The sequence below is a fragment of the Mirounga leonina genome, unplaced genomic scaffold (assembly GCF_011800145.1).
Source record: "Mirounga leonina isolate KUSES-001 unplaced genomic scaffold, KU_Mleo_1.0 Mir_357, whole genome shotgun sequence".
Taxonomy (NCBI): Eukaryota; Metazoa; Chordata; class Mammalia; order Carnivora; family Phocidae; genus Mirounga; species Mirounga leonina.
In genome coordinates this window covers 9,231,404-9,254,378 of record NW_023270702.1, presented here as the reverse complement: position 1 = coordinate 9,254,378, position 22,975 = coordinate 9,231,404, and the positions used below count along the sequence as shown (strand labels likewise).

Genomic DNA, 22,975 nt, shown 5'->3' with positions numbered 1-22,975 from the left:
AATGTATCCTCAAATCTGCAAGAGTTACGAAAATTGTCATCCCAAAGTCTATCCCATTTCCTATGGCCTAGGCCCTCTCCTAGACACTATACACTTAGAAATACCTATCTTAAAATATTATGTTTTAGTAAGATTAGTTATCTGACATCATGTAATAGCCTTCAAGTCTTCTAAATGTTAGAAAGCAGCAGATTAAAAAGCAAGAAGTTGATATACTACTAAATGTAGATGCACTGACAAAGTAGTAGCTGGTACTAAAGATAGAGGCATAACTAAAGGATCTGCAGGCATTCTCGAACAGCACAGCAGGCTGAGGGCAAACCAGCCTCCAATAAGCAAGGACTTACTAAACTCTAAGTAAGTCTTAAGATGTGCACAGAACCTCATTGGCAATAGGGTGGTATTCCTGACCTGCCATCAAGGAGTATGATGCAGAGGTTGTATCTCCAAGGAGTTTGTCATTTACTTAAAAAAGAAAAGACAGAGCAAATGAAGAGTAAATAACAATGATGATATTCAAAATATAAAGAAGGACTGATTAAACCGATAGCATAAAATATACTATACACAGTAAGAAGAGAGATTACACAGGGCAGGTTGGAATCGCCTGAGAAGGGTCTGTGATAGAGGTCCTCGTCTTTTGTTATAAATTACATGTTTAATTTTTTTAATGTTTAAAATATCATGTACAACACAAATGTAAATAAAAGGCCTTGGGGGAAGTCCCAACATTGCCTGGGAAATTTCTAGCTGATGAATCATCAAAGAAACGAAGAAGAGGGCGGGAGGGCTGGTAACCTGAGCTGATTGCCCATTCAGTGCACTTGGGACGTGTTTGTCATCCATGCTCTGAGCTGAGAGCTGAAGATGTCCCCAAACAGGAAACAGGAACTTATTGCATAGCCTAAAAATGGAGCAGGCACTTTGAAGTAGGAAGAGATGTCTAGTTTGTTTCTGGCTAAGTGAGCAGTCATGATTCTGAAATTTCAGATAAAGACAGGTCTGTCATCAAAGCTCTGTGAAAATTGGAGCGTCTTCATTCATTCTTTCACTCATTCATTCAATAAACAATTACTGGGTAACTGCTGAAGATATAGAACAACCACAGCCAAAATAAATAAGCTCCATTTCCTCAAGAAATATTCTATGGGGAGGGGAAAGACAACTAAGTCAATAGTTAGGCCAAAAAAAAAAAAAAATGTGTTCAATGTAAAGACAGAGGGATGCAGTTGCTGTGAGAGCTTTCTGCCCTTTCCTACTAGCATTCTCTGTCCAGAGCGTAGTTCCTGTCTGTACTTGGTCAATCTTATCATCCATTTAAACACTACCTTTACCTCCTAGCTCTCAGCCTAGACATCCTTTTCTTTAGTAACCTTTCCTGAACCCCCAAATCTGGGCTGGTGCTTCTTCAGCGAGCCCCCTTGGCTATTACGACACCAGGTACTTCTGACACATATTTGCCCGCTGACGCGTCTGAATCCTCACCAGACAGTAAGCACCAAGAGGGTAAGGATTTTTTTCCCTCAGCATTATCTCCATGCCTACCTCTGTGTCTGGCACATAAGTCAGCTCTCGGTAAATACTTCCTTGAAAGAATTAATTGATTAATTGATTAATAAGGATTAAATTTATTATTCAAATATTCTCTCTAATAAGTACATAATCCATATAAGAAAAATGTTTTATTGTTAACTCTTCAACTTTATTTTATAAAACACTTGAGTAAGCTTTAGTTATCTAGAAAATTCACTTTTTGGAAACCTCATTCCATGAAAATGTTGTTAGCATAGACTAATTATTCATGCTTTTAAATTTGTTAACAGGAAATCAAGCAGCTGCCAAGATTCCTCTAACTCTCAGTTAACCAATGGTAACCAATGGGTAAAAGATGTAGTAATATGTTAAACCAAATTCACTGAACTTCCATTGGAATGGTAGCCTCATTATACCTTTTATCATTGGTATTGCACATTTCTTTTTAGGGGGGTGGTAGGGCAGTGGGAGAGGGAGAAAGAATCTTAAGCAGGCTCCACCCTGACATGGGGCTCAATCTCACAACCCTGAGATCATGACCTGAGTCAAAATCAAGAATTAGACACTTAACTGACTGAGCCACCGAGGGGCCCCAGTGGTATTGCACGTTTTAGAAAGTCTTTTTTTTTTTTTTTTGTCTTCTCCATTTTCCATCGGCAAACATGCTTATAAGTAAAAAAAATGGTCATAAGGCAGATCACGGAAGATAGAGCTCAGTATCTAAAACTACAATCATATATAAAAGAGTAAGACAAAATGGCATTGATCTGGGAATTCTAAAAGAATTTGGGAGAAATGTTGACCATAACAATCAAAGTAATTGTTAGTATAAATGATCAAGAGAAAGTTTTACCACAAAGCAACAGAACGGGTTCTTGCCTTGACAGTAGCAAAGCTGGTCAAGTTTATGGTAAAAATAAACACACATACACACAAAAGAACTTATAATAAAAGTAAAAAACCCCAAAGGTGAAAAAAACCTTACTGGATTCACAGAAAAATTTGTACACAAATGTTTATAGCAGCATTAATAGCCAAAAAGTAGAAATAATCCAAATGCTCATCAACTGATAAATAGATGAACAGGAGGTGGCATATCAATATGATATGAATATAATTTGTCAATAAAAAGGAATGAAGTACTGATACATGCTATGACATGGGTGAACCTTGAAAACATTATTCTAAGTGAAAGAAGCCAGTCATAAAATACTACACATATCATTCTAGTTATATGAAATGTCCCAAATAGGCAAATCTATGCAGACAGAAATTAGATTAGCAGCTGCTTAGGGCTGGGGGTATGGGAGGATAGAAGGATTGATAGCTAAAGGGTATGGAATTTCTTTTTGAGGTGATTAAAATGTTCTACATTTGACTATGGTGATGGTAACACATATCTGCAAATATAATAAAAACCACTGGATTCTACACTTTAAATTGGTGAATTGCACAACAATGTGAATTTTTTTTCTCAAAAAAGCTGTTTAAAAATCAATCAGTAGGATAAAAATTTACTTGCTAGGGAAAATCATACCTAATTAATATTTTAGAATATTTTGTAGGAGCAAATAGGCATATGTAAATAAAGGATAAATGATTTACTCTACTTTTATCCCTAAGAAGCCACAGGTGAAGAGTGCATGCCAAATGCTTTTCTGAAACCAACACTGCATGGGATGGGGTGAAGAAGAGGATCATTTGTCTTGGAAAAGAAATGATTTGGAAACACAAAACAAATACAATGGTAAAAGTATAAAAAGGAGGAATCTTCTGGGATGCATGCTAAAACCTGCCCTATTTGTTATTTTTTTCAGCAATCTGGAGGAGAGAACCTGTGATAAGACCTCCTTGTTTTTATATAACTAGATTTTTCAAGAAAGGAAAAGACAAACCAAGGGAGATAAAATACAGAAATATATTTCCAGTTGATTTAAGTAAGCAGAGAAGTGACAGCTGAATTTTAACACAGGCACATGCCAAGTAATTCATTTAGGGAGATGGATGGATGGATGGATGGATGGACGGATGAATGGATGGATGGAAATAGATATAGAGTCTATGGCCCTAGCAGCCTGATGGCAGCGCATCTTGTCGGTTTTGGAAGCTAAGCACGGTCGGAAATAGATATAGATAGTGCCTTGAGCTACTGGTGACAATTTACAACTTAGAAAAGATAATTTGGAGTCATTAAGGATTCTAATTTCATACTGAATTGGAAAAATGATAGGTCTAATTTAATGACAGCATTTTAAGAAACCAGGCTTGTCACATAACCTTTTAAGAAATCCCATGACTTACTTCTCTGATATAAAGAAAAAAAAGTAAAGGAAGAAAAAAAGAAGGAAGGAAGGAAAGGAGGGAAGAAACGAGGAAGGGGGAAAGAAAAAAAGAAAACTTATACATTGATCATCCAATGGTTGGGTGTGTGACCCTCCTTTGGGTATGGGTATTTGTTATTGTGTCAGTCATGGTAAATTATTAAAAAAAAAATTATAAAAAAAAAAAAATTGCAAGGTAGTAGAAAATTTCTCATTATTGTAGATAAGGGCTTGAATTCATTGATAAATTACTTAAGAGGTCTCTTTTAGCTGGAATTTATGATGTAAATTGTTGTTTCTTTTTTTTTAAAAGATTTTATTTATTTATTTGACAGAGAGAGACATAGCGAGAGCAGGAACACAAGCAGGGGGAGTGGGAGAGGGAGACGCAGGCTTCCCGCTGAGCAGGGAGCCCGATGTGGGGCTCGATCCCAGGACCCTGGGATCATGACCTGAGCCGAAGGCAGACGCTTAACGACTGAGCCACCCAGGCGCCCTTTATTGTTGTTTCTTTACACTTACATTAGTTTAACGTGGCACATTAATTTCAAAAGAAGAAATACATCAATTGATGACATTTACCTTCTGTTTCTGACCTGTTGTAGATTGTAATACTTGGTACATTATCTTCAGTCCATTTAATTGGAATATTCCATGTGTAACTAAATTTTTTTTAAAAAGAAAAATGTAATTTTTATTACTAAAAAATAAAAACATTTCCAAAATAAAAATACTTAAAAAGCAATAGACAAGCATGTTTTCCTCATAAATGATCATCCAGTGTATAGGATACAATTAATGCAGTTAATATAAAATACTCTTTGGTGATGAAGATAAGCCATATAACTGCTTTCAATTTCTATAAATCTCTAAAATTTGGAACTTTGTATCAACAAATTAGCTAATCATGAAGATTATTTCAATAAAATGCCTTGAGGATTTGAAATAACGATATTGCATAAATATAATACATTATATGTTAACATTGAGCTTTCACACACATACTTGCGCATATTCTAGTATGCTTAGTTTCTGTCAAGGAACACAAAGCATTTTTCAAATTCAAAAGTCAATCTTAAAACACCATGCAGGGAATAACCCATTTTAGAAATTATGTTGACACTCTAATTACACCACCACCATCCAGCCCTTAAAGGTTCTCATGTTCTTTCAATATCTCCTATTTTGCATCATGTGAATCAGGTGTGCTGAAGAGGAAAATCAGACAAGCATGTTTCGGGGGGGTTTAGTGTTCTCATTAGCTACTTAGTATTTTCTTGTGGAGCGAGGGGAAGAGGTTAGCTTTGTACTTTGGTATGATATATACTTAACATTTTAGTCTTGAAATCTCATAAAAGAGGTCTTAAATTGCTTTGTTTGTTCTCATATCATGTACTATCAATCAGAAAATACAAGAGACCTAGAAAGAAGGTGAATCTGTGTTTGAATTTGGGTTCCAACTCAAAGTTTGCCTTGTTTTTCTTCATCTGTGATCATTCAAGTCCCCGACAGAGAATGGGGAATGATATTTCTCCTTTTCAAGATATAATAAAACTTATGTAATTCAGGGAGAATACATTTTTTTAAGATTTATTTATTTCAGAAAGAGAGCGTGCGTGAGTGGAGAGAGGCGCAGAGGGAGAGGGAGACAAGCAGACTCCCCGCTGAGCAGGAAGCCTTCAGCTGGCTCCATCCCAGGACCCTGAGATCAGGACCTGAGCCAAAATCAAGAATCGGAGGCTCAACAGACTGAGCCAACCAGGTGCCCCAAGGGGAGAATACATTTTGCCATCTACACGAAAGAAGTAATTCTTTGTTTTATCACTGTTGAAACGTTTTATAAGATTGAGTTGTTAGTAACTTTCTTTGAGGATTTTATTGCTGTGGAATGTTTTTGGCTCCAAGTTCCATAGGACCAATACATACATTGTTTCTTGGGTCATGTTGCAAGCATTGTCAGTGCTCTACCCTTATCCCCTTGAATCTCTTTGTCATTTTTGTACCCCCCAGATCCCAAAGTGCTCTCCTTGCCGACAGCCAAGCGCCTGGGTCTCTCTGTTAGAGGACTGCCCTCTAGCGGACTGGGCAAGGAAAGCCAGCAGTTCCTTGGATTTACATTCTTGGCTGCCGCCCTCGGCCAGTGATGGATGGGCGTTGAGACTCTTCCTTGCCGCATCTGTCAGGACCACTCTACAGCACTGTCCCCGCTGGATAGTTATCCTCCATAGCACCTGCTCGATATTGCACTCGGCTGCTTGATTGCCCACGACCCACTCCCCTTCCAGGCTTTCTTAGAAACACTTCCTGGTGAGTAGCTTTCACTTGAATCATCACCTCAGCATCCACTTTTAGGGAGGCCCACCTAAGAGCGATCCCTTGCAGCTTCTCAACAGATAGACAAACAAGCACCTTTTAAAGGTCACACCCTATCTACATATTTCACTCTTTCACTGCTCTTCCGTTCTGGTGCTGCCACATAAAAGAACATTTCTTCCCCTGTCTACATTTCCCCAATGCTGCCCTGACTGAAAGGACGGAGCACGCAAGCGTCTGGATGCCCAAGTGCACAGTCAGGATTTCATATCTTGACTCTTCCCCCGTAAAACATGGTGTCTGGGACGACAATGTGCCTAAAAGTGGACATGAGATATACTACTTAGTTATGTAAAAAAAAAAAAAAAAAATTTGCTCTGAAGTCTTAGGGGATCACAAGACTAAAAGGATAGGGGGTTGAGGCTATATAATTTTCTAGTTTTAGAATCCCTTACAGGATCTAATCTAATCTGAGTAAAATAGTAGATTTGAGTACAAAATATCAAGAAATGGAAATTACATAAATGGAATGGGAGAGTCTTCTATGTGTTACCTAAAATTTAGGAGGATCGGATTTCATTTTTAAAGGTATGAGTCGGGGCGCCTGGGTGGCTCAGTCAGTTAAGCGTCTGCCTTTGGCTCAGGTCATGATCCCAGGGTCCTGGGATCGAGCCCCGCATCGGGCTCCCTGTTCGGCGGGAAGCCTGCTTCTCCTTCTACCTCTCCCACTCCCCCTGCTTGTGTTCCCTCTCTCGCTGTGTCTCTCTCTGTCAAATAAATAAAATCTTAAAAAAAAAAAAAGAAGAAGAAAAAAAATAAAGGTATGAGTCACTTTTTTGTATCTAACACTGTAACAAACTTTGGTAGTATTAAACACGGTCAACCTAATTTTCATTAAAGAAATTGACTTCGATTGCCCCAAAATAACATGCCTACTCCCTTTTTCCCCCTATTTACATTGAGTGGACTGCCAAAGACATGTTCCTGATAGAGAATTCCCCCTAATGGAGACAGGAAATGTGTTTGTTTCTAAGAGATGGTTGAGACCATAGTGTTAAAACAATAACTTAAACACATGTGGGCCATTTGCATTGTACAAAGTTTCTGGTCAGTAAGAATTCCCTAATCTTGGAATATTTAAGCAGTGAGAAAGGGGAGGGGGCCATTGAGTTTAACCACATTTCCCACCAGACAGAAATATATCTGGATAGAGAGTAGGTGAACACTAGGATTGGAGAAAGGGCTAATTCCTTTCTGGGGTCATGAGGGCATATGTTATGATCTAGGTTTTTCAATCAAGTAAAAAATCATGAAGGATCACTTTTGATGTAATGTTTTCTCTCTTATTTGTTCAGGAGCTGCTATAGATTTTTAACAAATGTTCTCAACAGGATAGCACATGTTTTCTGGGTTTATTTTCTTATGCATATATAACTTTTTTTTTACAAAAATAGAGCGAGTAGATTGATTTTATGATAAGTGATCACTAAAAAATCATGTTATCTATGAATCTAAATAAAATAAAAATAGTAACTGAAGGTAAAAACTAAAGAAAATATTAGAGAAAAGTATAAATGTTAATATAGTTCCATGTTCTAAATCTCAATGAATACAATTTAAAGATTTGTTATAACTGAAAAAGTGAAGACCTGATAATACACTTCATTTGCGGGGTAATAAAATTTTTATTTGTGTGGAGAGGAATGCATAACCAAGGAGTAATTTAAACAATGCAATCCCACCAGTTTAAAAACAGTGCTCAGGGGCGCCTGGGTGGCTCAGTCGTTGGGTGTCTGCCTTCGGCTCAGGTCATGATCCCAGAGTCCTGGGTTCAAGCCCCACATGGGGCTCCTTCCTCAACGGGAAGCCTGCTTCTCCCTCTCCCACTCCCCCTGCTTGTGTTCCTGCTCTCACTATCTCTCTGTAAAATAAATAAATATTTTAAAAAAATAAAATAAAATAAATAAAGGGCGCCTGGGTGGCTCAGTTGGTTAAGCGACTGCCTTCGGCTCAGGTCATGATCCCGGAGTCCCGGGATCAAGTCCCGCATTGGGCTCCCTGCTCAGCAGGGAGCCTGCTTCTCCCTCTGACCCTCCCCCCTCTCATGTGCTCTCTGTCTCTCATAAATAAATAAATAAAATCTTTAATAAATAAATAAATAAATAAATAATAAAATAAAATAAATAAAAATAAAAACAGTGTTCAGTATGTCTTTGGCTTAACAAATCAGTGGATACATATGACAGAAGGGAATTACTACAAAGCTTTCCTAGTGGAAGTTTGTTTCTCAAGAGAGAAATCTTTTTAATTTTAATACCCAAAGGCTATTAAATAGCAGTATTAAATATGGCCAATCTAATTTGCTAGAACATAAAACAGTAACTATAAAATAAACAGTTTATAGTTAACAGTATGATAGCACAAATTATTATGTGGATTTTCATAACTGAATTATCACCTATGTCAGATTGAATCATTCATACATTATGAAGAGGATAGAGTGGAAACAAAGCTCTTCTATCATAATCTTTCTTTTCCAAAATAAAGAGAAGATAAAGAAGTATAAACAGACACTCCCTGACTGATCTCATTTGGTCTAGGAACTCAAATTTCCTTTGTTTTGGCATGAGCTATTAATTTTCAGAATTTGCATACAGCAAGATACCCAGTTCCTCTGAGTGTCATTTACGGTGCTGGAGCTGAGTGTCTGATGGTTCCCAAAGAGGCTGATCACCGGCCTCAATAAGGTGAGCACCACTGGCTTTCTTGATGTTCTTCCAGTTCACATGCCAACCAGTATCTTGAAAGTAGCTAATTTAGTAATTCTGAGTGCTCTTCATTCTCTGATGCCTTGGACAGGAAGTCCAATTTGAATTTTGGCAATTTGGAGTTGTTGGAAACACCCAGGTGTGCTATTAGTGTGACTTAATTTTCAAAGCCCTGAATCGGAAGCCAGGAAACAGGGTCTAGAGTACATATGATAAGTGGGTCTCTAAAGATCTTTCAGTTCTCTAGAAATTTGGCTATGACCACTATAGAACAAGATGAGAACAATATTCTAAAATGAGATGGTTATCTGAAAATTCATCCAATGCAGTTCCCTGCATATCATTTTTTCTCTAGTGAGAAATTTGAGCTCAACCTCATCTTCAGGACACCTGCCACACCCCTCTGACTCATGGCCACTCTCCTTGTGCAGACCCCATCCTCTGGCTCATCTCTCATGTGAGTCACTCACTCCAGTTACCATACTAACTGGCCTCCCTGCTCCCACTCTTGCCCCACTCCGACCTACTCTCTATAATGCAACCAGAGGGGAACTTTGAAAAATGTAAAGGTGAGCCTGCTAATTCTTCCTCTTTGAAGTCCTTGAATTTGCACACTATTGTTCAAAATCTTGAACAGGATGTGCATGCCTGGCCCCTGCCTTCCCCTCTCACCGCTGTGCCCAGTGCCTCTCTGCTGTTCAGCTTCTTGGACCCAGACCACCAGTGTTCAAATCCAAGTGCCATCATTTACACTCTGTGCAACCTTGAATAAGTTACTTCATCATTTTCAGTTATTTCTCCCACCTGTTATAATAAAATGCTCTAAAGTGCTTAAAGTAGTGCCAGCTACTTAGTAAATGCTCAGTAAGTGTTGCATATTATATGGGTAATGCCACTTTTTAAACTCCGGAGCCTTCATACATGTAGTTTCTGTCTTGAACACCCGTCCCGCCATGGTCATCCCCTCATATGAACCTACACAGCTTAAATCTCACTTCTTCAAGGAAGAAAGTCTTCTGTGGCCCTCCCTCCTCAAGCACACCTCCTGACCCACCTGTTAATTCAGGCTCAGTGTATCAGGGGGCACATATGACTGGAGAGCGTAATCATTGTGAAACTCCCCAAGGAAAGCTTGTTTCACAAGAAAGAAACATTTTTAAGTTTTAATATCTAAAGGCTCCAGCAGTATTAAATTTGGCCAATCTTAGTTCGCTAAACCATAAAACAGTAACTATAAAAGAACCAGCTTATAGATATTCTAGGACGCCTTTGTCACACCCTATAATTCTCCTTCCTCGTGTTATCTTAATTGCTACCAGATCATTGATCTTGTGATGATTTATATATAAGTAACTATATAATAAGAGCAGTGAGACTATTAAAAAGGAGATAAAGAGGGCAAAGGGCCTTTTCACTGCAAAACGGGCAGTGGAGATTAGAGATCATCAGAAGTGGCAGTGGGTGCAAAAGTCTCTCTACCAAACTGAGTATTCAGAAGTTGAAAGAAGAGACCATCAAAACTGGCATGCGTGATGGGTGTTAGTTGAACCTATGGTGGGAATCACTTCACGATATACCTAAATCAAACCATCATGTTTTACGCCTTAAACTATACATGACGCAATTATTTCTCAATGAAACTGGAAAAGAAAACTGGCAAGGGTGAAATTAGATCACTATCCAGGCTACCAGTGCCGCACGTGCCATGTTGTTGCCATTTAGCCAGGATCCTGTCTAGGCGGGGGCTCATCTGCGTAACGGGTGGCCGAGATGGTATCCCTAAAGCGATATACCCAGGTTTTTGTGGCCAGCCCCATACCAGAGGTCCTGAGATCCTGTTTTTTTTCTCTTCTTTTGGCAGCAATTGGCACCCCAGAAGTGCATACAAAAATAACTAGTCATACAGAAATGGATATACTATTAAGACTTTCTGTACAAGCTATATTCACACAAGTGTGATCAGTGTAAAATCACGGGCTGTGTCGCACATGTTTTGTCAGTTTTTATAATATCTGCAACATTTTCAAAAATCTGGGAAATTTATATGCAACTAATGAATCATTGAACCAAAAACTAATGATGTACTAAATGTTGGCTAATTGAATTTAAATTTAAAAAAAGGAAAAAAAAATCTGGCAAATTAGAGGGAAATGACATTGTATTTATAATTTTAACTGAAATTGTTAGGACACTTTAACTCAATAGTCCTGTTTAAATGTCTAGAAAAGTCTTGAGTTTGTAAAGTCAAAGGTTCGGTTCTCAATATGCTGAAAATGCCCAAGAAATTTGATATACTCTATGAATTTTAATTTGTTAGATTCATAAAAACATATAGGAAGTTCTTTTAAATTCGGTTTATAAATCTGTGTCTTTAGCTGTTTGTATTTCAAAATTATAAATGGGATTTAATAAAATTTTACGTGGTGATGTTCAGAAGTTCCTTATAAATGATATTAGCAAGAGAATTTGAGTGATCAAGTTTATAATTGCTGTTTAATATTCAGGAGATTTTCCTTTGTGCAATTTATAAATAGAAACATCCTCATCAAAAACTAGAAAGACTGCCATTGAAAAACCAGTCTCCTTTTCCACCCTTCCCACAGGCCGGCCCCTCTCTCAGAAGTATCTTCCTTTAAAAAGTACTTCTGGATTTGATTCTCCTGATGGCTAATTCTGTAACTCTAAATAGCTCTCTCTCTCTTTTTTTTTCCCAGATAGTATTTGTTAACTCATCCATGAGACGGGGTGATTTAGTTTACTTATACTAATTTATCTTCCATTCCCCCATTAACAGTCAAAATTTAAGAAAGTAAAATTATTATTAGATTTCTATAGGTTGTAATTGTTCCTTTCAATAATGTACTCAAGCTGTCATTTCCTGTCTCATAAATTTTAGTATTGCTACTCTCTCCTAACCGTAAAATAGGAGATTTTACCCCTACCTACCTTAGTGAAGAGAAACTGTAGGGTATCCTATGAATATGCTGGTAAATACTTAACAACTGGCTCTTGGGGGGGGAGGGTGCGGAATTGAACACAGTATTTGCTGGTTTCCATTAACTCACCACATGATCTATTTCAAGCTACCAGCATGATGGCGCTGAGTTGGGATTAGCGTCAGCACCACGCACACCACTGAATTAGGACCCAACGCTTCCTTCCACCTCTCCTCCCTCTTCCACCTCCTTTCTTCTGCCAGCTTTTTTCCTTGTTACAACGTTAAGACTGCTTATATTTACAATCTTCTCTGCCACTGTAACAAAATCGTTATGTTATTCATCCCTGATTATAAAAGTTAAAAGCCAATAAGTAACATTTATGAAATTATACTATTGTATACATATTGTTAGCCAAGAAGTGTGTTAGAGTTACATTTCCTTCTCTATAGGCTGATTTCATGGCCCCCTGAGTCATTTAAATAAAAATTTACCCTAATACCCTAACATAAGGGTCAAATGGACTCCTTTTTCTTGTCTTTATCAATGGCATAAAATTGTTCTACCTTCTTTATATTTTTGGATCACAATTTTTACATACAGCCTTGATTTGGTTTCTCTAGTTTTCTTCTTTACAGTTGACTTAACTGATGGGCCTTCACCAGCTCCTCAGGTTTTTTCATCCTCTCAACCATACTTGCTTTTTCCTGGTGATCACCTACCTGAGCCCAGTCATCCGGCTCTTACGCATGGCACCCCGTGAGCCCGTTGGCTCACTAATGGCCGGCATTTCCTGTCATGGTTTTCCTTGTTTGGATGCGTTGTTTCCTGGATCCACGTCTTCTTCTTCTTTTTTTTTTTTTTTTGGTTTATCCATATTTTTCCTCTTCTTCCTCCCCTAGTAACTTTCTAGGAAGTGCTGTGTGGAAAGCATTTTCTGGGCCTACATGTTTGAAAATGTCTTTGTTGTGCTTTTGCATTTGGTTTAGTTTGTGTGGAGAATTGGAGGCTGAAAATATTTTTTGCTTCAACCATTTTAGATGATTGTTCCATTCATGAGGATGTAGCTAGGTATATATATATTTTTCCTTTTTTGTACTGTATAGTCAATGAACTTTTTAATCAGAATCCCTGTGTCCTTTATTATTTCTTTGATATGATTTGCCTCTCAAGTTTCTCTGTTTTTTTTTTTTTTGAGAGACATCTATTAGTTGGGTGCTGGACACTGCATATTTGTCTTCTCTTTCATATTTGTCAGTTCTGTGTGTTTGCCCTATAACTTGAGACAGTTCCCCAAATTTATTTCTACTTGCTTGATTAATTCTTTGACAACCAAAAATTTAACCTTCCAGAGCAATTCTATATTCTAAGTTTGTTTTGTCAAAGACATTCTGCTCTTAGTAAATGGGTGTTAATAGCTTCTTTGATCTCCGAATGTATTTCACAAATTTATTTTCTATTTCCTCAATTACGTTTCTTATAGAGACAATTTTTTGTTTGTTCAAGTGAGATTTTACCTTTTATGCTTTTAGGTTTTTTTTTTTTTTATGTGTTGTGTGATCTTAATGGCCCACCCATATTTTAGAAAGAAGGACTAAATTAATTATTCTTTGCATCTTGCTTGTAATCCCTCTGCTGTTGAGAGGGGAGGTGTCTTTTTGAAACAAGCTCTTCCTCTGAACAGGATGTCTGACTGGGAGCTCTGTGTATGTATAAGGGGAGCTAGCAGCTCTAGCCCATCCATCCCACAAATGCCATAAGGAAGAAAGCTTTACTCTGGGCTTCCTAACCAAATGGAAATCCTTAGCTCTCCTCCACTGTTTTAGTCAATTTACTTGGGGCGGGGTGGCGGTGGGGGGTGGTGGTGGCAAGAGCCTTTGGATTTTTGCCTTGGGTCATTGCCAGGCTTCTGGCAGACTTCTGAGAGCTCTGAACAGAGAAAAGGATGGTAGTAGATGGAGGGAAAATGGAATGGGGGTGTGTCTGACTGGCACAATTGTCCTGAGTCTAGACTTCAAATTAATTGCCCTATTTTCAGCCTCACGTCTCATTCCTGCACTCCACTGTTCATGCTGACAGTGAGCCCAGAGCCTGCCTAGGGATAGGGAAGGTATTTCTACCTCTACCACAAGTCCCTTTTTATCTAACTGCATCTTCCTTAGTTTGTTTGTTTTCTACCAATATTTCTCCTTCTGGCTTGTCTTCTAGAATTCTGTGATGTATATTGCCCTTCCTCTTTATTTTCTTTCCTTTATGGGTTTATTTCTTTTAGCACTTCTGTTCCTTTATTAAGTGATTTCTGGGAAGAACAGGACTTGGATACATGTGCTCAGTCCACCATTTTGAACCTGGAGACCACGGAGCTCCCTTTGAATGCTTTTGTTTCCCTAAAGACACTGTGTTTTTATATTATCACCCATCCATCATGTACTGAAGAGCAAGATCCAAGCAAATGGCCAATATTTCCATCAAATTTCTGCTTTACTCTTGAAATGCATTATAGATCCTTACCCAAGAGGTGAATGTGGCTCAGAAAGATTAGCTCTTGAATCCAACAGAAAGCGTTTCTGTGTGATGTTCCTCCTATCTTTGACATTAAGTACAGGATAACCCATCTGTTTTGTCCACGTATCCATTACTTCTTTCACTGGTAGATTACTTGCCTGATATTTAAAAAACATGAGGAATAATTAACAAATTAGGTGAATAAAAAGATAGAAGAGTCAGATAAAGAAATGATTGATAAATCATTTGTTAATCAGACAAAGAAATACTTGGGGATATACTCCTTACCTCTTCAAGTGCTCCCCAAAAATCTTCAGTTTTTGCATTCTTGAATTTGTATTTTTCCAAGTAAGTCTGTACATGAAAGAGAACAAGTATTTTAGAAGTCAATGTATGGGGGCACCTGGATGGCTCGGTCAGTTAAGCATCTGCCTTTGGCTCAGGTCATGATCTCAGGGTCCTGGGATCAAGCCCTGATTCGGGCTCCTTGCTCAGCGGGGGAGTCTGCTTGTCCCTCTCACTCTCCCTCTATGTTCACTCTCTCTCTTAAATAAATAAATTTTTTTAAAAAAATTTTAAAAAGAAGTCAATGTATGCTTTTCTCATACTTCTACAACATGAGCTGAACCCTTAGACATATCTCATTCTAGGGGCACCTGGGTGGCTCAGTCGTTAAGCGTCTGCCTTCGGCTCAGGTCATGATCCCAGGGTCCTGGGATCAAGTCCCACATCGGGCTCCCTGCTCTGCAGGAAGCCTGCTTCTCCCTCTCCCACTCCCTCTGCTTGTGTTCCCTCTCTCGCTGTGTCTCTCTGTCAAATAAATAAAAAAATCTTTAAAAAAAAAAAAGACATATCTCATTCTAATGTATAATATGGCAACTGTATAATATGGCAACATAATCTTAATGTATAATATGGCAATAATATGGCTAGAATAAAATAAAATGATACATTGTATACAAAATATCTTGTAACCCATAAAACATTGTACAAATAATTTATTTGTAAAGCACAATTGTTTTTCTTTATTAATTATATAGCTTGTTCTTTTTTATAGTCTAATGGAATTGTGGGCAGGAGAGGAAAAGCTTAATTTTTTCAGGAGAAGAAGTATAAGATGCTTAAGGGCATCCAAGTGTTCAGCCAACAGTCAGCAGTCCACAACATTTGTGATCCAATATGACAAGAGATCCCTAATTCTATGATCTTCACTTAGTGGTGCTAACCTATCAGTGCCAGCTACATCCCTACCTTCATTTACAGGGGCGTTTTCTTATTTCAGACACTAGATGACCCATTACACATGAGTGATTGAGGCAACATACAAAGATAAAACAGGTGAGCTTGGCTCTAAGCCAGGGCTCAGGAAACTTTTTCTGTAGAAAGCTGCATTGTAAAGATTTTCAGTTCGGGGGGCTCTCTAGTGTCTGTTGCATCTATTCAACTCTGCCTCCATAGAACAAAAGCATCCGTAGATAATATGTAAATGAATGACCATGGCTGTCTTCCAATAAAACATCATTTATGTGCTCTGATATTTGAATTTCATATAACTTTCACGTGTCATGAAATATTCTTCTTTTGATTTTTCAAGCATTCAAAATTGTAAAAGTGATTTTGTTTGCAGACCTTACAAAAATCGGTGGTGGGCCAGATTTGGCCCCAGGTCACAGTTAGTAGACCCCTGCTTTAAAGAAATGGATATATGATGTTTTGAATAATAAGAATGATGATCATGATCATGGATAAATTGGGGAAATTATTCTCTTTAAAGACTGTCTTCACTCTTCAATTATTTTTAAAATAATGAATTTTTAAACTACAAGCCTCTCCCCTTTGGCAATTCTGTTCACAAAATCTCTGTATATGAGTTTTCAGATATAATGTGGTGTGTCCATAAAGAAAATTCCCAATTTTCTCCTACCCTCATAATTGTGGTTTCTCCAGGAAACCGTCCAAAGTTCCTGCCATATCATGACTTTGTTGCTGTGAGGAATTGTCCCATTTAAAATATGGACATCTTCGATAGAAATAAACCTTCTTAAATGTTCCTTGAGCTTCAAAGAAAATAACCAATGGTTGACTTTGCACTTGACATTTTTACTGTAAGTTGCTATAATTTTCAAGAGGCAATGTGCGTAAGTCACATTATCTTCTAAATTCCTTTCCTTTCAGGCACAGAGAGATAAAACAGGGTTAGCAGTACCACTCGAGAAGCCTGGACGAGAGTTGAGACCAGTTTGGAATGCTGCCTTCGTATTTGTTCTTTTGATGAGGTCACTACTCAGCACTACCACTGGAGGGCAGCCAGAGGAAAGGAGAAGACATGAAAGGCACATACTCGATATTCAGTTTTAGGTATTTCTTCCAGAGCTTTGCACAAATCATTCATTCTAAATAAAATAATGGGAGACTTGGAATAGTAATGATTAATTATAACCATAGTTACCTGTTAATGACACTTTCTAGTGAGTAGTAGCATCTTAAAATTAATGTAGAGGAGTTTATTTGTATACTCACAGTGTCTTGAGCTTAGAACGTGCAATCTTGGAACTAGAGGGATTTTAAATATTATCTAACACAACTCTCACATTTTTAGGGGTGTCAGAAACTGGTGCCCATAGAGGTGAAGAGAGTTTCCTGCGGTAACCTTGAAAGAATTCTGACTCCTGGACGCGTTTGTACGGGTTTCAGTGGTGGTGTTATTATTACTGCTTTTTAAATAAACTGCAGTTTCTTGCTTCTCCTGAACTACAGGCTACATGGACATTTATATAAACATTCTATTAAAAGACATCAATTTTATTTTGTCTAGATTAGTGCACTTCTGAATAGCCTATATTAAGAAATTTCTTTCTTGGGGCACCTGGGTGGCTCAGTCGTTAAGCATCGGCCTTTGGCTTAGGTCATGATCTCAGGGTCCTGGGATCGAGCCCCGCATCAGGCTCCCTGCTCAGCGGGAAGCCTGCTTCTCCCTCTCCAACTCCCCCTGCTTGTGTTCTCTCTCTCGCTGTGTCTCTCTGTCAAATAAATAAATAAAATCTTAAAAAAAAAAAAAGAAATTTATTTCTTCACCTTGAATAATCACAACGCAGTCATTCCACTCAAAATTTTATGGTGACCTAGGTCCCCCAATAATAGTCCCTCACTAGTTGGTATTGGTGTGGTAAGCACAAAAGGAAAGGAGCCCTGTTTCTGTAACTAGTATCCCAGGAAGGGAAAGGGCCATGTTCCAACTGAGCCATTCCTGTCCTATCAAGGATACAGCTGATACTAAGAGAAGAAGAAAGGATGGATACATTTCTCAGCTTGATTTCATGACCATGTACTGTTACGAACGCCCCATTATCTATTATGATTTTTTATGCACAAGCACAGACTTAAAGATTTTCCAGGTGATGGTTTTGCCCTTATTTCCCTGCACTCTGCACCTCCTTTGATGTCTGAGATGGGGGTTGGGGGAAGGTGATGAGCACGAAGGAGAGCAGACAGCTGGCCATCCCCAGATGGGGATGCCACATCAGGTTAGCTAATGAAGAGTCACTATGGACAGAAAATTAGTATTTTCAAAGGAAAAATTTTGAACGGTATCACAGAGTGTGGGATTTAGGGGCAGCAATCATAGTGTGATGATAACTCAAGGAGAGATACTATTCGGATACTGGAATGAAGGAAAGGAATGTTCCAATTGATTTGAGAGCTATTGAGTGTGGTCTATACTGATCATATACCATTTTCAGATATGAGCTAGTGTATGAAGATTGTAGGGAAAAAGTGAGTGTTTTAGTGGGGTTTTTTTTTTGGTAAATTTATTCCACAGCACTATGATGGCATGAAAAAATTAATACTTATTCATCCTAGTTCAGTTTCTAGATCCATCTATAGTCACAGGGTGGAGGAAGACAGTTTTCACCTAAGAAATATTAGTTTTAGACAGGGAGACTGGCTTTTTAATTAATTATATTATTTCTGAATTATTAGAATAGCTATTCACTTTTAAAGACTCTTTTGGTCCATCTCTAGAAATTACCATAAAAATCATTTAATTTGAAGTCAGCTTTGAAGATTCCAAGAATGTGTTACTGATCAGTTTAATTTAGAATGAAAGCTCTGCAAGTGGAATTTTCACTGAATTTTTTAAAAGAATTGTCTTTGTTTTTTTTCTATATTTTATACTATTTATTATAGGCCATTCACTAACTCAAGAAGCATTTTTTGGATTGCCTAACATGTGTAATGCATTCTACTAGGCCCTGGAGTATACGCAAAGATATAGAAGACCGAGTTCCTCACTGAAGGTGCTCACAGTGAGAGAAGATATGAAGAAATGTGAGTTTGAAGCCAACGGAAAAGTTACAAGATGTTCTAATGTGCACATAAGAATAAGCACATAGCTTTTCCCTTTCGGCCAGTGTCCACACAGAATATTTTATTAATGGACAAAAGGAGTAAAATGTATGGATATACTCCCTGACTATTTCCCAAGTCCTGGTCCTATTTCTTACTTTGGTAGTCACCTAGAAATTTTAGCATTGGGTAGAAGGGGACTGTCTCCTTTTGGGAGAGCATAGAGAGTGCCGGATGCCATATAAGAAGACTTAATGGTAGCGAGAGCTGAAGGAATGGGGAGCAGGCATTGTCCTGGGGAATCACATCGAAAAGACGTACTAGCACTCTTTAGAAAAGCTGGCAGGGGGCTACTCTGACCTGTTCTCTGCCTTCTGGACTGGCCACCATCACCACCGCTCTGCTGAGCAACCTGGGGCATCACAGCAGGGAGGAGGCAGTTGAGAGGGGGAAAGTAAGAAGCCAATTCCATCTCTAGGCTACAGTGGGGCCAACCTGCAGACAGGACAGTTGCAGAGACAGATTGTAGCAACACTGACAATATAAAACCCTGAGAGACTTGGCTTAGGTTTTGCTAGAAATTAAAGATGAAACTGAAATATCCCCTGGAGTAATCACCTTAAGTTGGATGTGTGAGATGCTTTTGAAAATTTATCATTTCTGTTTCCAAAAGGAAGCAGGCCCTCTTCAGTCATTGACTCCATCATAATAGGAATGTGTATATTTGCCATTTTTTAAATCCAATAACCGGGGATGGGGCGCCTGGGTGGCTCAGTTGTTAAGCGTCTGCCTTCAGCTCAGGTCATGATCCCAGGGTCCTGGGTTCGAGCCCCTCATCGGGCTCCCTGCTGAGTGGGAAGCCTGCTTCTCCCTCTCCCACTCCCCCTGCTTGTATTCCCTCTCTCGCTGTGTCTCTCTCTGTCATAAATAAATAAAATCTTTAAAAAAAAAAAATCCAGTAACAGGAGAAAAGTCCTTTTACAGACTGGAAGGGAAGACCTTTATAGATACGTTTCCGTTTTTATGTCATGTTGCTATGGACTGAATTGCGTTCCCCGAAATTCAGACACTGAAGCTCTACTCTCCAACGTGATGGTGTTTGCAGATGAGGCCTCTGGGGGGGGCAGGTATTTAGGTTTAGATGAAGTCATGAGGGTGGGACCCTCAGGACGGGATCGATGTCTGTCTGCTAAGAGACACCAGAGAGCTCTCTCTTGCTCTGCTACTCGAGGACACAGCAAAGAAGCAGCCATCTGCAGGCCAGGGAGACATCCCTCTCCAACACATGAATCTGCCAGGCCATGGTCATAGACTTCTCAACCCCCAGAACCATGAGGAAATACATTTCCGTTGTTTAAATGACCCAGCCGATGGTATTTATTATGGTAGACTGAGCTAATACACATAAAAAGGGCATCCAAAATAACTGAGGAGTCCATTCAACTTCTCCATGAAATTTCAGCTAAATGGCAATCACAGATAATGGTGTCCAGGCACTTAGCTGGCTGTGAAGTCACCTTTTCATGTTTTGCTATTTAATCTATCCCTGAGTAAGGAGAGAGAAAGTAAAAAGGGAGTTGTCCTTAATTAATCACATATTGACATTCATCAGCCACCGATTAGTGTAGCTTACATTTAATACTATTAAAAAGTAATAAATCATACCTGACATCCCTTTTGAAATTTCTCTGGTGTTATCCAGTCTTCAAGCATCCTCAGAATGGACGATCCCTGTGGTGGAAAAAAAATGACAAATTGAACTAGTAAAGGATAGGCTGGAAACAAACACCAGGGATCACTATGGTGACCAGTATTTTAATATCGCATTTGCGAGATTATGCCTTCAAGATGACCCCACTAAATTACTTGGCCATAACTCAGTAGTTTTAGCATAAAAATGTCACTTTGCACACCCCCTGTATCTACGCTTCTAAAATAACTAAAAGATAAAGAGAAATTGATAAAGTGGCCATCATTTCAGTGACTTGGGGTTTAAATAATTATTGCACTTCACCAAATGAACCAGCAGATGGGGCTTTTCTAATGAAGGAGAAACGTTAGAAACACTTTTAGAAATCTATTTTTTAGTGAATGAAGTAATTCCATGATAAAATTCTGCTTACTTCTTAAAGTATATTTCAATACTTTAAAAAGATTACATTTAGTGGAAATAGTTGAGGAATTGTCTGGTCAAATAGTTTAGTATAGTTAGAGATATCATTTAGGCATAAAATCCTCTTCAAAAGTAGTTTATCTCATTTGGTTTTATTTTATCTGAAGAATTTGATTAATACCTCTGCTCTCTACTTTCTCTGCACATGTTATAAGATTAATACTAAAATTCACTATTTACACATTTTTAAATCAATTTTCAAGTAACTTGCCAGAAAAACGTGTGCCTCCCCACGAAGTTAGCAATTTTTACTGTCATTTAAGTATAAATTATTTTTGTACCTAGTAGAAGGCTAAAGGTTTAGAACATTTATTTATTTTTGACCTAATATCTTAAACCCATGGAATATAAAGGATTCAGAAAGAAACTGATTTAATAAAATATAAACGTCTCCATGTGAGTTACTAGACCATACCATAAGTGGATTGGAAATGTCCATTTTAAGAGAAAGAGGAAAGAATCATTGGCAGGTGTGAAAGAAAAATGAATAAAGGAAGCCTAAAAAGATGCCATGGGAATAATGATAGGGGAAGCCAAAAATATGATGCTATAACTTTGAAATAGTAATATATAGAAGGCTTTTTTCACTCAAGCCATTTTATCTAGTATTCATTTTAATAATTATAATATTTCATTTTAAATAAAACTTTAGGTATTATCAAGAATAACAAAATGTATTCATTTGCAGTGGATTTTGAGCAGCTTAGCATAGTGGGTAAACCATGAGCAGCAAAAGGGAAATGACTAAATTATACTGCATGCAGGCATGAAGATGTTTGGAGGAGGAGCTATAGGAAACTCTGTGGGAGAAAATGGGTCACTGTAGATCTACAGTCGCTTTGCAAACCATGTTAATGGATAAAAATCACCCATCTACAACATATTAATAAAGTCATCTTTATATGTTATATAAAAATAGATAAAAGTCATTCTTTCAAACTGAGTTGGGTTTAAATTCTTACTGGCTGAACTAAAGGATTCTATTGGAAAAGGTGTCCACATATATGACATCAAAGACCACAGATCAGAAAAAGAAGATTTACTGTCTTTTAAAAAATCAAATCACATCAAAAACTAATGATGTAATAATGTATGGTGATTACATAACATAATAAAATTTTAAAAAATCAAACAAAAATAAAAAATCAAATAATTTTAAATTTGAAGCTTGAAGTGTAAATATTCAGTTAGAATGAAAGAAGTTATAAACAAAAGTGAAAGGAGAAATTTTTAAAAATCTGATTCAAAATCCTGTGACAATGACCAGCATTGATCAATTTGACAGGAAAATACAAACTATTGAATATTCACCACCCAGAATAAGCTCTACACTGTTTCCTAAAGCCCATTAGCATAGTCTCACAATTCTTTCCATTTTTAGCATTTACTAAAAGTCACTAAACAAGAAGATGTTCACAACAATGTCAGATTTTCCCTACCTTGCTATAGGATATCCCATCAAAAACAGATGATATTTCAGCAGGATTTGTCACGGTGACAACAATTGGGTGTGAAGACATCAAAGAATCATCCTCTTGTACGGGTAATACATCTTCAAGTAACATCTGGTTTCTCTGAAATGACAGAATGAACCAAAAAAGACAGCACTTCCTTTATACTGGTTCATATTTCAAAATATCATTTGTGTATCACTTGGTGGAAAATAAATATAAATGACTCAAATTACTTAAGACAAGGAGTAGGTGTTCAAATTAATCATATTTGGGGCACCTGGGCGGCTCAGTTGGTTAAGCGACTGCCTTCGGCTCGGGTCATGATCCCGGAGTCCCGGGATCGAGTCCCGCATCAGGCTCCCTGCTCAGCAGGGAATCTGCTTCTCCCTCTGACCCTCCCCCCCTCATGCTCTCTCTCTCTATCTCATATAAATAAATAAAATCTTTTAAAAAAACCAAATTAATCATATTTTACACGGATTGATCCATACTGATTCTATTCCCTTCTTCTACTGTAATTCCTTTGACTTCACCCCTATATGACGGGCCAAGAAGACACAAGCATTTGTGAATTGTTTCTGCTACTTATGCATGACTTTCAGACACATGCCAAAGTTTTCAAGCC

General features: G+C 38.0%; 1 protein-coding gene across 1 annotated transcript in view; it reads right to left on the bottom strand.

Moving 5' to 3' along the window:
• ENPEP (glutamyl aminopeptidase) overlaps window positions 1-22,975 on the bottom strand; it is an 87,231-nt gene that overhangs the window by 27,936 nt on the left and 36,320 nt on the right. Inside the window, exons 8-12 of the mRNA XM_035030283.1 lie at window positions 22,336-22,470; window positions 20,389-20,454; window positions 14,665-14,730; window positions 14,383-14,534; window positions 4,437-4,516 (exon numbers count right to left, since the gene is read on the bottom strand). Of these exons, the coding sequence (XP_034886174.1) occupies window positions 4,437-4,516; window positions 14,383-14,534; window positions 14,665-14,730; window positions 20,389-20,454; window positions 22,336-22,470 (499 nt within the window). The remainder of the gene's footprint in view (window positions 1-4,436; window positions 4,517-14,382; window positions 14,535-14,664; window positions 14,731-20,388; window positions 20,455-22,335; window positions 22,471-22,975) is intronic.